At 41.7% G+C, this 16,133-nt stretch overlaps 1 protein-coding gene across 1 annotated transcript; it reads left to right on the top strand.

Moving 5' to 3' along the window:
• Positions 1-205: 205 nt before the first annotated feature.
• Positions 206-3,246, top strand: LOC142922829 (fructosamine-3-kinase-like). The gene is made up of 3 exons (XM_076063751.1): positions 206-333; positions 1,191-1,348; positions 2,089-3,246. Exons 1-3 carry the CDS (start codon positions 277-279, stop codon positions 2,105-2,107), a joined length of 234 nt encoding a protein of 77 aa, XP_075919866.1. The 5' UTR covers positions 206-276; the 3' UTR covers positions 2,108-3,246.
• The last annotated feature ends 12,887 nt before the right edge of the window (positions 3,247-16,133 follow it).

The following is a 16,133-nucleotide window of genomic DNA, read 5'->3' as shown; positions in this document are numbered from 1 at the left end:
CAAGTGAAAACACCCCATCATGCTGTCAAACCCCCCAATGGTTTCAAATGTGAGATGGCTCTTTCACTGATAATGTCTTATTCGCGAAAGTGGCCCGCCTCCGAAAATGAGTGAATATCACTGTTTTAGGTCAAGGATTGGCCAAATAAAGTAGGTATTATTTGCTTATGTTTTTAAATGTCTGTAATAAAACTATATTTATGCCACCAGCTGAATGAGTGGCAGGAGGACTGGGTGACGTTCTTCTCACGGCAGCGACTGCAGCTTCAGCTGGACATGATAGAGAAGGACTACGGTGAACGGGAAACCCGCGAGCTCTGGTCTCGGCTTCAGGTTCGTAAGCCGTTTCACTCTCGCCCTTAACCCTTTCCTGTTCCGAGACGACTGCTCATTTCAGGATGGGTCTCGTTCACCACCGAATCTCGGAACGCGCAAGTGGTTCAGCGGTAATTTTTTTTAGAGAGGCATAGCGCCGTTGTTTTTAAAGACATTGTACTCGCCGCAGAGCACCGTAGCGACAGGACAGCACTCTATTATAGCTGGTACCAAACTGTGCTACACACCTTCCCGCACGGCCTTGTGGGATCCTCGGTACCGATAAAGTTATTTAATATTTACTTCCTATTACGTTCCGATGACGTACACGAGATTCAGCGGTGAACGGGATGCACCCCGCAACTTGCAGTCATCTCGGAGCAGGAAAGAGTTAATACATGCAGCAGTGTAGCTCATCATGTGCACAGCCATATGGGAAACCCATTTGATCGCAGTGGGTTTTCGAGGTGACTTTAAAGGTAAAGTGGTGTTTCACACGCAGGCTTTCGCGACCAATATTATTCATGATAAAGTTTTTTTTGGCTTAGATAGCGTAAGTGTAAATGCGTCGTACACCCACATCCACCCAACACAGCCCATTAGTAATGTTTCTGACATGAACAGAACGTGCCATTTATGTTATTGCTCGGCACTCTGGTGTGTTAGAGAGGAAACGCAGAACATTTTCAAACGAGTACGACCTTTCGCTGGTGATTACACCCAGCATCATCAAGCAATTGCCAGAAGCGTTCTGGCTTCTGGCAATTGCCTAATGGCAATTGGAGTGGGTGTACGACGCATGTAAATTTATGCGATCTAACTCTAAAAAAACGTTATCATGAATAAAGTGGTGTTGTTTTTTGCGTGGTGTGCAGCTTCGGTTGGGGGAATTTTTCCGGGACGTAGAGGTGGTTCCGGCACTGCTCCACGGTGACCTATGGACTGGGAACGCTGCAGAGATTAATGAAGGGCCCGTCATCTTTGACCCAGCCTCCTTCTATAGGCACTCGGAGTACGAGCTTGCCATCGCTGGGTAAGAAAAAACTACAAACAACCAAAACAATTGCAGCAACTGCCGTTCACTGCCCTGACTATGGCATGCAAGGTTCATTCGTATAACCTCAGTGTGGCAAGGGCTGGCTCATTAAATAAATAACAGAGACCAGGTAGAGTTGTGGTTGAGATGTCTACATGCTTAGGTCTCCACCCTCTCTATTTGCTAACTTACAAAGACTCATCCTTCCTTGCTAAGGCTTTTTGGGCAAATCCTGTTAAAGCTGATACGGTGCACAAAACACTAGTGGAACGATAAAACTCTTACTTATCCACGGCACTTGAGGATGCTTGAATGTTCCAGAAACACAGTTTGTCGAACAAGGAAGACAAGTTGCCACTGATGTGCTTTACCAGAAATCCAAGCTGAAGCTAATTCATTACACGTCAAATGGAATTCAAACCCTCAGAGCTGGGATATGCTTCAGTGAACAAAAACACATTTGACATGATGTTTACTGTGCAGCCATTGGTGACTAAGTTGAGACCACAGCATTCCTGCCCTCAATTCGCAGGAACGTTTGTTGATAGATGGCTCACTGAATTTTGAACGGAGGACCTCAATGGCATTGGCTCGGTGCTCTGACATTGAAATTAACCTCGAGCCACTCAATTTCCTGCATTACGTTGAATTTGTGAAAATGTTGTTCATTGTTATGTTGTTCATACTGGAACAGCAGCATTGTAAGATTTTGAATGTTTGGTGTTGTTTGGGTACAGGATGTTCCAGGAGCTTTAGCTCCACGCTTCACTCATCCTACCACGCTCTCATCCCAAAGTCACAAGGCTTCGGCAAGAGCCAGAAGCTCTAGCAACTCTTCCACTACCTGAACCACTGGAATCACTTTGGGACAGGATACCGAGGGTCATCCATCTCCACCATGCGCAGTCTTCTCAAGTGAATGAACGGTGCAGGAAATCGTGGGCTATGGTGTATGACTATAAAAATTATTATCGGCCATGATATACATTGTTGAATAAAGGCCTTCCCTAAGCCACCACTCAATCTCACAAAACTAGTCCATTTAAATGCTGTGCAATGCCCTAGGCATTCCACGTGAGTGTGACCGGGGGTCCCTTTGTTCCACATCCTGGCCGTGATCTCCACGCGAAAACTGGGTCAGTTAATGTCCGAATCAGAATCTTTAATTAGGCTGGACGAATCTGATGAGCTATGAAGCTCTTTTTTTCACAGATGTCCAGTCGGGGTGAGTCAGAAAGTTACAACAACAAACAACAGTACAAACAGATAGGAGGGCAAAGTAAAGGAACGCGAAGCAAATTTTGACTTAAAACTTTCGTGACTGCAGGAATTCATATTCTTGGTTCTTTCGGTAAAGTCACGTAAATAGAAAACAAAAAACAATAAAATAAAGACCGCTTGTGTTGCGATTGAAACGTCCTGGGTTTTTTGCTTTTATTATTTTCAATTTATTTTTTATTTGTTTTATGTATTTAATTATTTAATTTGAATTTGATTTCTTGTTTTCTATTTACGTGACTTTATTTACGTGACTTTACCAAGAATATGAACGCTAAGCAAGTCATGAAATAAAAATATGTAAGAGTTCAAATTGCATTAGTGCATCAATTCCTGCCAAATTTTTTTATCACCAAATGCCATTTTGGGCAATGCAGTATAACAAAAACAATCCCAGATGTTTGGCTAGTACCAGTTACAGTGTATGTTTTTGTTGTTGTTTTGCTATGGGAGTAAACCCATGCAGAGAAAGGGACCAGAATTAGGAAAGCGAAACCAGGCACTCCTTCAGAAGATGCCATGCACGGGCGTGACCACTGCACCACCCTGACGCCCAAACAAATGTAATTCAAATAATCTACAATACTGGCAAATAAACCCTATTAGTGTCAACCGAATATCCGGACAATCTGGCCTGTGTATAGCTGCATCGGTGTTTCTGTAAGTCGTATTCAAATTGCCTGCTATGAATAATATTTTAAAGTACAGGTTGCCCACCTCTGGTTTTATTTAACTTACCAGTTGTACTCATTCTGTTTGTCACAGGTAATATGGCAAGGAAAATATTTCGCAGCACGATTAGGACAATTATGGTGACACATGTGACCCCCTCTACACAAGTAACAGTTGAGAGTCAATGCTGTGATGTTGTGCGATTGGTGCAAGCGACCCCATCGTTGTGTTTTAATGTTGAGCAGTTAAACTTGCACTGTTGTGGGGTGAGGTCAAGGCCGATGTCTGCTTGCAGCGGTGTCAAGATGAGCGTTTTGAAGAGGCTCGCGAAGGATGATACTTGGCAGTTGGGTGCAGTCTCCCTCCATTAACAACAGAGGGCAGAGGAGCGACACTCACAACAATTGGCTGAGCACTGGGCGTATACAACGCATGAAGTCGGCAGCAAGTTTATCTCAGGGAGTTGACCCGCACACGACAACTGGGTCTGTCCCGCGTGTTCACGCTATAACGCGGTTGCCTTCATTTAGGGAACGCGCACCGCCATAAGGCGACTTGTGAGCGGTCGACGCCGAACTACTTTCTTGAGCTGCGCGGTTGAGCGAGACGAGACGGTAACGCGGCGGCGTCCCCTCAAGTTGTTTGTAACCCAATTCTGACTGCGCAGTAAGAGGCGGTGGGGGGGTCACCAAGTGACACGCAGCTTGACCGTGGAGTAGACCGCGAGGACGCCAACGTCGCCTAGGCAACGCCGCCCCCCTCTGGCTCTGCCTGCCTCGCTCTGTGCACGTGAGGTGTCAACCACGTGACGCGGGCCACTGCGCGCGTTGCGTCACCGCTCACCGTGGGGGCCCCTCCGCTACGTCCACATCGTACAGTCACACATTCATTAATAGTCACACTCTTAATCATGTTTATGGTCATCGTCATTAAAGGTGAGTTTAATAATACTACTACACAATGTGTGCATTAATATATACGGCATGAATAAAACGCACCTGTAAATATCCTAAGTAAGTTTGACCTGACATTATTGCACAACAATTGCCCAGCCACCGTGGGATGTTTATCCTCCAATGTGTATCTGGCTCTGACCTGACTTATATAAAAGTGCAGCTCTGCAATTGCTTGGTCACACCACCGCTGGTGAAAAGACCTTCATGAGAGCAAACTCTTTACGAGTATTTGGTCTACTTTTCCATATAACAATAGGTTTTACCCTTTCTGGCAATACAACAGGTGTCAAGATGTTAAAACACCAAACAGAATCCTCATTCAAGGAATCCTGTCTGCATTAACCACACGTACTTGTGGTGAACATTCTTTGAAACTGATTAGTCCACACCAGGAAGGTCCCATATTCTACTTTTCCACGTTGACCAGATGTGTTGGAAGAGCCGGCTGAAAGCCACACTTTGCTGCATCACACACGACTTGCCGATCAGCTGTGGTGTGCCCATTTAGCGACCTCTGGTCTGTGAGTTCAGTTTACTAACCATTAACAGCATGGCAGCTTTCTAATTGGCTTGTGTGACAATTCACCTGTGTCATTATCTCTTGCACTGCCTGAAATAAGTTTTGGCGTAAGGGAGGGAAATTATGACTCACCCACCTGCACCTGCCTTGTGCTCCCAGACACCTAAGGACCTTACTACCGCTGTGAGAAATTGACGGGCGTAGACTGCTGTATGGCGATGATGTATTCACGTCGTTCCTGCTGTTTTCCTCTTTTGCTAGGTGATGCAATTGGTGTGCCAACACCTCCAGATGCAGTTCCTGAAGGACCTGGGCATTCGGGACATGTTCGTTTTGCCTGTGATGAATGAGTTTGTCCGAACACACAGGGAAGTCAGCCTGTTCATCGAGGTGCGTTTCCCATGTTTATTTCACTCGATTGGTCGTCTGTTTGCAAGGTCATGCTCTGCCCAGAGGTCACCCACTGAGATTTTTTTTACCGTAACATTACCGTCACTTGGGTTTGGTGATCGATTCAACGGGGCAAAAATATTTGTAAGAAGCGTAAACATGGCAACGTGATCATTGTCAGACCACGGAGAACCTTCAGAATGCCGAGTATGATCTTTAAATTGATCCTGGACTCGTTCGGGGGATATTTGAACAATTTGAATATTGGGGCGATATTGTCTTGCTACGGGTCTGAGTGAGAAGTCTCCCAGCGGTTTTTTGAGTCCATAATCGAAATTTTTGGGTTAGAGCACGTAAACATGCACTCAATGATACACTAAATATGCACTATTTATTTATATATATGCTAAATTATTTTGTTGATATGTAAACTCTGACTTTAACATAGCCACTTCCATGACCAGTTACATGCTAATTCCTCACATTAACATTATGTTAATCTCCCATTTACATGCTAATTTCTGACTTTAACATCCTGCTAATATATCACATTAGCATAGCTACTTCAATGCTAAATCGTTCTGTTGATATGTAAACTCCTTTGTCAAGGTGCTCCGCTCCTCCCACCCAGCTTAAAATACGCTGCCAAGCTTAGCAGTGTTCATTGGAGCGCTGTCTTTCCGACAGCTCTGTTTCTTCACCTGAGGACGGCTGCTTGTTTTGTGGCCGAAACGTCGTGATAATTTTATTTAATAGTTTTTATTTTATTATTTTATTATTTCCCTTCTACTTGACTTTACCGAAAAAACCAAGAAGATGAATCCCTGCAGTCACGAAAGCTTTAAATCGAAAATCAACACACGTGGTACGAAACAAGTATCATATGTTATAAGAATAATATAAACATGCAATATTCACGGCAATGGCAGTGTTGTTCAGCGTGCCCTGCTGTGGAAGCCAGCCACATGAGTTTGATAACCAGTCATGGCTAGTATCAGTGGAAAGCAAAATCTGAACTGGTTCAATGCTTTGCTGACCCAGACTGAGCAGTATGGAGTGCTAATAAGTTAACCGGATGATACATTATTATTTGGCAATGCTGCTGCTGCGTTGGCAGTGGTGCCCAAGAACAATTAACTAAAAAACTCAACACATTAGTCAGTAATGTTGTGGCCTCAATAGACACAACATTATATGCAACGTTTCGGGCCATGGTCCTTCTCCCATTTGTACAATGAAAAAGGGCCATTGCCCAAAAGTCTACATTTTTTCATTTTTATTTAATTTTAAGGTCATTGTTATTGACGAACGTGTTGAGTTACCATGATAATTAAGAACAGATTTTGGTAGAAAGGTCCTGTTACTATGATGAATGTATCCTCTAGACAAACATACAAATTCATCACAGGGTTGCCTAAAGCTTGCCAATAGAAAATAATGCCGATTAAGTTGTGGGCACCCGACATTCACTTGCCCTGCGGCCACTCCCTCAACGACACGAGTCGCATTGACTCAGGGTCCCGCGGGTAGTTCCATGACTCGGTGGTCCAGGAGAGTGGCACGAGCGATGCGGGCATCAGCTGGGCGCCACAAGGGCAGCCATGCTTCGAGTCACTCGCACAGCTCCCTGTTCAGCACGACGTGAACGCATTCCCAGCCTTCTGATCTATGTGGCTTTTCCGAATCAAGCAAATTGTCACTGATAATTTAGCACATTTGCTATGCTATTTAAAAAATATCTAGCGATTCATTTTATATAGCGTCGTTCATGATTATTGCATCTCAGAATTTCTGAGGAGCCAAAGACCAAGCTGGAATATTGCAAGGGAGGTGAGCCTGCACCAACAATTGCCCTGCATTTCTATATATGTTCAGATGTTGCCAGCCAATTAGTGAGTGTGTATATATGTGGAAGGAAACTGGAGCACACAGATAAGTCACTGCTGAGTGCATTAATCACCCTTTGTGAGATTTGACGCAGCATGTAATTAAAATATATTTCCAATTTGTCTTCGGGTGATTTTGTAGGTGTTTGTTTTAAGCAAGAGGAGAGTGGAGTTTTAATGCCATGTCCTGAATGGGCCTTCCATTACAAAGTCCTCATTCAGGATCCCAGTCCCACAACATTTCAAGCCTCCCTCTCAGTTCTACTGCTCTTTGCACTGAACATTTAAACCTACTTATTGGGCCTTCTGATATGCCCTCTTTGGTATCATGACATGCCATTTCCTATACTGGATCATTGTAATCATCGCTCCATCATGCCTCCTTGTCAGTCAGTAAACTTCTAACATTGGTGTCGTGTGTGTCTGTTGCAGGGATACTCTGGGGGGCCCTTTGTTTGCCAGGACTCAAACGGCCGCTGGTTCCTTTCTGGAATCGCCAGCTGGGGCGTTGGCTGTGCACGGGCTTACCAGCCAGGTGTCTAGCGCACCGTCGCCAAGTTCATGGACTGGATTCACCAGAACATGCAGTAGTCTCTTATACATTTCTGCACAAGCAGAATACTATAGATCAGGGATATAAATATTATGGGAACTAAACATCAAAATAATTAATTAAGGCAATAAATATATTTTTCTAAAACTGATTTAAAGTTAATGTTAAAAGGTTAATTTAATGAGCTGAATGCTATATTTTAACTGCACCATAATGCAAAAAAAAATTCCAAGTGAACACAGATTTTGGGTCAAATCAGAAAAGTATTTTTTTTACATGCGTTGTCAATAGCGTTTTTATCTTTTGGGTTTGCCACACATGTCAACGGGCCTGGCAAAGCAAACATGAGCATGATGTTGGCATTGGCAGGAGATGAAGACAGAGCTTGCTATTTTTCAATGTTGCTTAATTCTTTCAAAACTGACACAATGGACAATGAATGCACTGTCTAAATATTTGGCCCAACCTGATTATACATGCTAGCAAAGTGAGTGTTGTCCAAACTACGTATGATACATTTATATTCTTGTTATATTTTGACCTGGGTCATCAACTCGCATCTCCCATACATTAATTGCCATGGATGTTGAGCAGTAGGGGTACTCAGAGGGGGTCTATTGGCCTTCTAGGGGACCACTGCAATGATCGGGGCATCCAGAAGGGATGATGAGTTCCACAGGGAGAACGTTCTTCATTGCCTTTGAGTGTCCATGGCAAGGTTATTGGTGATTACCTTCACCTCCCCCGGTCAACACAGTCCATGAGTTTGTGAGTTTTGCTTTACTAACGACATGAAAACAAGACTGGTTTGCACAAGGAGCCTGCAAAAATTTTATTTAGAAAACCTCATGAAACGTGATGCATGGCACTTATCTGAGACGCCCCTTATCTGAGACGCCCCTGTGTAAATGGCGTGATATCAAGACCATTATTATCATAGTGAACTACATGACGTGTGTAAGAAAACTATATAAACATCTATTGGAAACATTTCATGAAAATATGTACAAAAATGAACACTTTAATAGTGTTTCATGGTATTCCAAAAATTTAGACATTTGATTGGTTAAGATGGTTTACTCGTTGGGATGATAAATGGCAATGATCCTTCATCATGTAAAAGACTGTAAGCTGCTTTCAAAAATATATATTTTTTGAAGATCGTATTCACACTCTGCAACAGTCTATTTTCCACATCAAACCATAACGTGTCTGTCGACTGCAATTGAAAATTGATGCATGCTTAGTAGCGATCGGGTGAATAAACATTGCAATGTGTCACATGTTCGTGTCTGGGTGGCTTTTGCTTGAGATTAGGGATCTTGTGAAAAAAGTTATAAGACTTTATATGAAAACCTCCACAGAGGCCGATTTTGACACTGTTGGTACAAGTCATCAGAAAGTCCAATTAGCTCCATCCACATCCTTCTGAACCGCATAATTCCATCTCTCTTCTAGCCTATGACACATCCATTTAGCCCCATCCAGCCAAACAAGCTGTATCATGGGACCTTTTTCCAGAATCAAAGTGTGAAAAATAATAAAAGGTTTTATCCTTTCTGGCAGTAAAGCAGGAAGTGGTGTTAAAATGTTCAAACAACCAATTAGAAACCTGTTGCAAGGAATCAAGTTACTGCATTAACCACACACGTGACTTGTGGTCAATATGCAAACAAACATGCTCTGATAATATTTGAATTGTCTTTGAAACTGATTGGCCTACACCAGAGACAGCCTTCTTTATGACCTAGTCTCACCACCAGTGTCAGATCAGAGATCGCCAAAAGGGGAACAGTGCAAAGGCAATGCCACACGTATCGGAGCATTTATAGCTAACCACTGCCCACAGCTCCCCAATCACTCGGTGTGCTCACCGCGGTGCCACCACTCCCCCCTCACAATGTGCAAACCACTACGCCACCAATCTCCACATTCTCACAGTGCGCTCACCGCTGCGCCACCGGTCCCCACTCACAGCTAGAATATGAATTAAATGTCCACAGTCATCGTTTTCTGATTTCCGAAATAATACGAGTTGCATTTCATTCAACATTGGGGAGGGGTCTGCCCTTCATTTAAGGCCCTGGCTGCTTACAGAATTGTCACAGACTGTTTTGCCTCAGCAGCTTTCCTCTTTTCTCCTGATGATGATCGAAACGTCGTAGTTTTTTGTTATTTTTAAAAATTATTTTCTCTCAACTTATCTACGTGACTACCGAAAGACCCAAAGAATATGATTTCATGGATGTTTATGAGGTCTGTTGCTGAGGGTTTCAAAGAAGTGGAGGCCTCTCTCAGTACATAAGAGTGAGGGGTTGTAGGTTTCGGCTTGGGTCATGGGTACGGGTTATTTTTTGGCATATTTTATTTTTAAAAAATCGAATTCCAACGTCGTGGATATTGTGATGTTTGGATTATTGACGGTAGAATTAATATTATTGCGAATATTTCTTATATTCTCGTTTTATGCCACTGATTATTGATGTAAAAAATAGGTTCAAATTTTAACGGCATGCAAAGAAGGTTTCAGTTAATTATGAAACAATTCGCAACTGTTGATTTATGTGTTGTAGTGTATGATTGTCTGCTCGACTCAATTTCTGAGGATCTCACGTTTATTTCTATATTATTGTACATTTTACAGTAGTGCTATAAAAATGAAATGAAAAAAATGTTAGCTTTTCACCACAAACAAGGCTACAATGGTTATGATATTGTGATAATTAGATTTTCACCACAAACTAGGCTACAATGGTTATGATGTGATAATTTGATTTTCACCACAAACAAGGCTACAATGGTTATGATATTGTGATAATTAGATTTTCACCACAAACTAGGCTACAATGGTTATGATATTGTGATAATTAAATTTTCACCACAAACTAGGCTACAATGGTTATGATAGTGATAATTAGATTTTCACCACAAACTAGGCTACAATGGTTATGATAGTGATAATTAGATTTTCACCACAAACTAGGCTACAATGGTTATGATATTGTGATAATTTGATTTTCACCACAAACAAGGCTACAATGCTTATGATATTGTGATAATTAGATTTTCATCACAAACAAGGCTACAATGGTTATGATATTGTGATAATTTGATTTTCACCACAAACTAGGCTATAATGGTTATGATATTGTGATAATTTGATTTTCACCACAAACTAGGCTACAATGGTTATGATATTGTGATAATTTGATTTTCTGCCACCAATTTACAATTAGATTCGTTGCTTCGCATATTCCCTGATATTTTGTTTAGACCGCAAGCGTGTATCCATTTAAACTTTTGCTAACTAGCTTGTTTATGTCATCTAGAATATGAATACAATTTTCACCATCATCGTTTTCTTATTTCTGGGACAATTGTGCCCTAAATAATAGGAGTTGCATTACATTCAGATCTTGGCTGATGACGTAGATGAATCCAGTCTGTGATGTCACAGTCATGTGGGAGGTACCTTTGACATCATGATGTCTATGACGTCATGCACCACGTGTCATTCATATTGGAAGAACTGCGTTTATTGGTGGCTGTGTTTCTTGTCTCAGCTAAAATAAGCGTGATATTATTTAGCCTCGTGGTTATTAAAGCCTCCACTACTGTTGATGAAACTGAAATTAATCTCAGCAGTTGTCAGCCTGCACATCATTTAACCGGTGAGCCTGAAAGGGGTGGTTTAAGGATTGTTTGCGTGTTAATGGGGTTTATTATTGAGGCTTTCAAGGGTGTGGGGGTCTCACTCACTACATGAGCATGAGGGGTTTGGGGGTTTCGCTCAGCTTATGGTAACGTGTTGTAACAAATACGTTTAAATATATAATTTTAGCAAATGTTATTAGAAAATCAAACTGAAAGGGGTGGTTTAAGGATTGTTTGCGTGTTAATCGGGTTTATTATTGAAGCTTTCAAGGGTGTGGGGGTCTCACTCACTACATGAGCATGAGGGGTTTGGGGGTTTAGCTTAGCTTAAGGTAACGTGTTGTAACAAATACTTTTGAATATACAATTTTAGCATATGTTATCAGAAAATCAAACTGCAATGTCGTGGATATTGTCATTCTTGGATTCTTGACGGTAGAATTAATATTGATGTGGATATTTCTGACATTGTCGTTTTATGTGACTGATTATTGATGTAAAAATTAGTTTCAAATAGAAACGGCATGCAAAAAAGGTGAACATTAATCATTAAACAATTCCCAATTGTTAATTTGTGTTGCAGTCTATGATCATCTGCTTGACACAATTTATGATTTTCTCTTTTATTTCTATAATATTGTAAATGTTACAATAGTTTTTTTTCATAAGATGCCATTTTAAAAATATAATTTTACATTGTCACCTCAAACTAGACCCAAATATTCATAATATTGTGGTAATTGGATTGTCTGCCATCAAATTAAGACAATTAGATTCGTAAATTGGAATATCACTTCATATATTGCTGTTTCTAACATTGTTGAGACCGTAACCGTGTAACCTTTCAAAACGTTGATAACGAGCCTGTTTAAGTCATCTAGATTACGAATAAAATGTACACAATCATCATTTTCTTATTACTGGGACAATTGTGCCCGAAATAATCTGAGTTACATTACATTTAACATTAGGAAGGGGTCTGCTGTTCAGGTCAGATCCTGGCTGATGACGTAGTTGTCTCCAGTCTGTGATGTCACAGTCATGTGGGTGGTACCTTTGACATCATGATATCTATGACGTCATGCACCACGTGTCATTCATATTGGAAGAGCCGTGTTAATTGGTCGCTGTGTTTCTTGTCTCAGCTAAAATAAGCGTGAGATTATTTTGCCTCGTGGTTATTAAAGCCTCCACTATTGTTGATGAAACTGAAATTAATCTCAGCAGTTGTCAGCCTGCACATCATTTAACCGGTGAGCCTGAAAGGGGTGGTTTAAGGATTGTTTGCGTGTTAATGGGGTTTTCATTGAGGCTTTCAAGGGTGTGGGGGTCTCACTCACTACATGAGCATGAGGGGTTTGGGGGTTTAGCTCAGCTTATGGTAACGTGCTGTAACAAATACGTTTAAATATATAATTTTAGCAAATGTTATTATAAAATCAAACTACAATGTCGTGGATATTGTGATTTTTGGATTCTTGACGGTAGAATTAATATTGATGTAGATATTTCTTACATTGTTGTGAGAATTAGTTTCAAATAGAAACGGCATGCAAAAGAGGTGAACATTCATCATTAAACAATTCCCAATTGTTAATTTACGTGTTGCAGTGTATGATCGTCTGCTTGACACAATTTATTATTTTCTCTCTTATTTCTATAATATTGTAAATGTTACAATCGTTTTTTCATAATAATGCAGATACTCCTGCATTTTGTCTTGTTATTCAACAATTATTTAATTGATGGAAAACATTGTTTGTAAAGCAAAATTATGTAAATGCATTTACAATTAAATAATGTGCAACTGGACGCGATTATTTCGCATTCTAGTTTTTAAAAGATGCACAACCGGTGATAAAAGTAAAGTTAATCTCGTCAGTTGTGAGCCTGGTCTTCATCACATCTGAAAAGTGAGCCCGACACGGGCGTTTGAAAAATGATCAGGGATCGTTGTTAATAATTAGGGGTGAAAAGTTGTGGTTATGGGCTACAGGCTGAGTTTTAGTGTTTGGGGATAGAGTTAAGGGTTAGAGTTCACAGTTATAATTAGAGGTTGGAGTTTGCCATACGGGCAAGTGTGATACATATTCTTAGTTTTTTCGGTAAAGTCACGTTGAAGGGAAACAACTAAATAACAAAATATATATAAAACAATAAAAAATTCTCACGACGTTTCGACCATAACTCAAACGGTCATCATCAGTTATGGTCGAAACGTCGTGAGAATTTGTTATTGTTTTATATATATTTTGTTATTTAGTTGTTTCCCTTCAACGTGACTTTACCGAAAAAACTAAGAATATGAATTACTGCAGTCACGAAAGCTTTAAATCAAAAGTGTGATACAGTTACGGTTTAGAACTTAGAGTTACGGTTGTGTATTAGGGTTTGTGTATTAAGGGTTAGTGTTCGGTATGACGGGTTAGGGTTGCCTATCAGGTGTTCGGGTTATGCTTGAGTAATAGTATTTTGATGTTTGGGCGAGGGATATTGCTCAGGTAATTCGATTGGTTGACCTCTGATTAGATTACCCGTTATGTTCCTAATTTCATCAGGTCTCAGAAGCTAAGCAGGGTCTAGCTTGGGGAGTGATTGGATGTCCTAGCATTGGGTGGCCACCACGTGCTATAAATGGTGTAATAACCATTGTGAGCATTGGAGGGCAGTGCAGAAATATATTTTCTTTTGCAGTCTCCCCGACCTTCACCAACCCACACTGACCAGCGTTTTTAAGTATGGTTACATAACCCTCATCATCCATGAGGCATTGAGAGGCGTTTATCAACCAGTGGATTAATACAAATGGGTTCTACATGAACAGGGTTAAGTCTGACGATTATGTTCAATGGAATAGTGGATTGGAATAAACATGTGTGAGTGGGTGAGTGAATGAGTGAGTGAGCGGGTGCACAAGTGAGTGAGTTGGCGGTAAGCAAGTAAATGAAGGGGCTTGTAAATCAACATGCACAAGAGTGAGTGAACTGGTACTGTGAGTGGAAAATGGTAATTATTGAGAGGATGAGTGATTAATTGAGTTGATAAATTTGATCCTTGTTCTAACCCCTCCAGGCCACCAACATCAAACAGACACAACACCTACAACATGGACAGACAACTTAAGTGGGCTGATATCTTGGAGCACTATGAGAGTAAGTTACATATACCTACATAAAATAGTTTGTTAGAATCAGAATATTTATATATTCTGGAGAATTCTGATGAGCTATAAACTTACTTTTCACAAATTACTAGGAAATGCAGAGGAGAACTCCATAATAATGGCATTCAGCAGAACTGGCTTGGTGGGTAAGGGATTAGACACTGATCCAGCATGGCAGAGAACGTTTATTAAGCTCTGGGTTTCAGCAACCTATAATTAAACTAGGGTCTCAAGTTTATGGAATGAATGATCTCAACATGCTCACAAAAATATGACATGTAAAGTGTTAATGCCATGTGATGAATATTTCTCAATAGCAGGGCCTGTAGTGTGATAAGAGGTAACTAGAGGGATCTCAGAATGAGTTCTGTGAAATCTCCATGTGCTTCATTCTCTAACCCATCACTCATCCTTTGAATGAAATGTCTGTGCTCCGTAGTCCGGAAGTCGCAGCTCCAAACGACCACGTGGGGGGACATTATGGACAGAGTTGACCCTTTCCCGAACCAAGGTGACAAGAATTGCGACCAAAAGGTGTGTATGTGGTCGGTGAGGGTCAAGGACACCGTCTGTACACGATAGTACAGCATGCCACCACACGATTAAACTACAACATGACTACACATCACATCACCAAACCATCTCTCCACACCACCTTTCCCATCATACCACCCCATCATCCAGTCAATAACCCATCACAGAACCTCACCATGTGTCTACACCATCACACGACACGATCTCTCCATAACATTCCAACACATCACATCTAAATACCACCACATCATCTCCCGACATCACCCCATCTTGCCACCATGTCACGCCATATCCCACTCGTGCATGCACATAAATTGGCCTTTTTTTCAGGCAGTGACGCGACCTCTGTCTGTGAGCTCATTGGAAGGTGCTATTCCAGTTGCCCACGATGAGCGCTGCTGTTAGATTTTTCCAGATTATGGGCAGCTAGATCCTTACAATGGAACATTCTGTGGCACCTATTGCCCGTGATGAATGTTAATAACAATCGCCATTAAATTATCGCAGTTGATCAAGGCCTCAATGGGGTTCATGAGGTCTGTGGGGTCGATAGGTGTCTGTGGGAATATATGAGGGTGTAACATGTATCATTAGTTTGTAGGGTTTAGGCGAATTAGTGGTTAGGGATACATTAATGCTTTGTTCAAAAGTACTGATTGGTAAAGGTTTGTTTTAACATCGGGTGATTGTGTATATGTATGTGTGTGCTCAGCATATTTGGATGAGCCAATATACATGTTTGCCTCCATGCATAGGTGTGTGAGTATGCATTTGTGTATGGGTGGAAATGCATGTTTGCGTGCGTGTGGGTATTATTTTGTGCATGTGTGTGCATGTTTGAATGTTCCTGTGCTTATCGTTGCGCATATGCACGAATAGAAGCAGCTCAAGTGTAGGCGCCCCAAGAACCAGAGGAGCATTCGGGAGATGAATAACCTCGGCGAGGTGAAGCCTCTCGAGGAGGAGAAGCGCTTCACCAAATTGAAGCACCACTGCCTCCGGACCACGGCCACCAGCACCACCACCAGCACCACCACCAGCACCACCGCCAGCACCACCACCAGCACCACCGCCAGCACCACCACCAGCACCACCACCAGCACCACCACCAGCACCACCGCCACCTCCTCCGCTACCGCTACAACCACCACTACCACTCCTATACAGGGCCCAATC

The sequence above is a fragment of the Petromyzon marinus genome, unplaced genomic scaffold (genome assembly GCF_048934315.1).
Source record: "Petromyzon marinus isolate PM22_M1 ecotype Great Lakes invasive population unplaced genomic scaffold, UKy_Petmar_22M1.pri1.0 PM_Scaffold_18, whole genome shotgun sequence".
In the NCBI taxonomy this organism is placed as follows: domain Eukaryota; kingdom Metazoa; phylum Chordata; class Hyperoartia; order Petromyzontiformes; family Petromyzontidae; genus Petromyzon; species Petromyzon marinus.
The sequence above is the reverse complement of the archived record's forward strand: the minus strand, read 5'-3'. Positions and strand labels throughout refer to the sequence as shown.

Bases quoted from the DNA above. Each gene is read 5' to 3' on its own strand.
- LOC142922829 (XM_076063751.1), top strand. From the start codon at position 277: ATGATAGAGAAGGACTACGGTGAACGGGAAACCCGCGAGCTCTGGTCT. The intron at 334-1,190 runs GTTCGTAAGCCG...CGTGGTGTGCAG, and splicing joins AGCTCTGGTCTCGGCTTCAG to CTTCGGTTGGGGGAATTTTT.